The sequence below is a fragment of the Monoraphidium neglectum genome, assembly GCF_000611645.1.
Source record: "Monoraphidium neglectum strain SAG 48.87 unplaced genomic scaffold scaffold06708, whole genome shotgun sequence".
Classification (NCBI taxonomy): Eukaryota; Viridiplantae; Chlorophyta; class Chlorophyceae; order Sphaeropleales; family Selenastraceae; genus Monoraphidium; species Monoraphidium neglectum.
The window spans coordinates 1394-2644 of record NW_014006938.1 but is presented as its reverse complement, the minus strand read 5'-3'; the positions used below and the strand labels follow the sequence as shown (position 1 = coordinate 2644).

General features: G+C 69.9%; 1 protein-coding gene across 1 annotated transcript; it reads right to left on the bottom strand.

The window, feature by feature from the left end:
- Nucleotides 1-725: 725 nt before the first annotated feature.
- Nucleotides 726-1130, bottom strand: MNEG_16721 (hypothetical protein; the record flags this gene model as incomplete). The annotated part of the gene is made up of 1 exon (XM_014034809.1): nucleotides 726-1130. A coding segment is annotated over one exon (405 nt), but the record flags the coding sequence as incomplete, so codon positions are not given.
- Nucleotides 1131-1251: the final 121 nt, after the last annotated feature.

Here is a 1251-nt window from a genome sequence, read left to right as displayed (position 1 = left end):
GATCTTGCGGGGGGGCGGCGCGTGCGGTCGTACGCTGCACGGCCCCTCCCGCGGGCGCCGCGACGGCGGGAGGCGGGGCGGAGCTGGCGCCGGCTGCTGCTGCAAGAATACCATTGAGACGCTGGCGGTCGGCCGGCACCGCTGCGGCAGCCGCAAGGGTCGCCAGGGCGGCCAGCGCAGCAGCCGTGGGGTCCTCCCCCTCATCCCCCTCTGTGAGGGTGGCGTCCGCAGCCGCACGGGGGCCGTGCGGCCGCCGGGGAACGGCTGCTGCGGCGGGCTCAGGCTCCAGCTGGGCGCGTTGGTCACCCTCGGGGAGGTGGGCGAGGTAAGCGTCCCACGCCTCGTCCAAGATGTGCTTGGCCTCTGTCTCAAGCGCACCCAGCATGGCCGCGTGGTCATTGTCGGTGGCTACGCGCCCGCTCATGTGCATCTGCCGGATCAGGCGCCAGTCTTGGTTGAGGTGCCTGTGCAGCATGTTGCCGATCAGGTTGAGCATATCCGTCACGGAGACGCGTGTCTGGACGCGGGGGTCGCGGGCGAGCATCATGAACCGCTCCAAGGCCTCGCTCGGGGGCTCCCATCGGTCCACCCGCGCGCAGGTGGCGGAATCCTGCCCCTGGCGGATAGGATTAGGATTAGGATTAGGATTGTTACAGCGTCCCGCGGATAGCACGCAGGACGGTCACATCCCGCTCGGGCTGCCTCTTGTACAAGTGCGACCGCACGCTGTAAGCGATGACAGCCCCGACGGCGCCTGCCTGGTCCGGGTGCAGGTAAGCACCGTCGTAACGCTGGTCTGGGGGGAGCGCGTGCATGAGATCGCCCGCGATGAGGTGCATGGAGCCGCTCACATGCGCCTGGTCGTCGCCCTCAAAGCAGGTGAGCGCGTGCTGCAGAGCCCCGCCAACGGTGGACGGGCGGTTCTGCACCTGAGTGCTCACGTACGTCTGCAGAGCGGTGAGGAGTTTGCGCAGCTCGATCCCGTACATGCTCAAGCGCAGGCGGGCCTGCTGAGCCTTGAGCCCTTGGTTGTGGGACGCCGGCTGTACGGCCGGGTCGAAGCCCCTGGGGTGCACGATGTGCCCCTCCGGCCAAGGGAAGCGGCCGGGGCTAGCGGCGGCTGCGGTCATCCAGTGGGTGCGGGTCTAGGACGTGCCTGGCAGGGTTTGAGCTGGCAGGGCCGTGCGGCTGCCGCGGAGGCCCGGCTCCGCCAGGGGTGAGCCTCCGCTGCCCGAGCCCAACGGCCGCCAC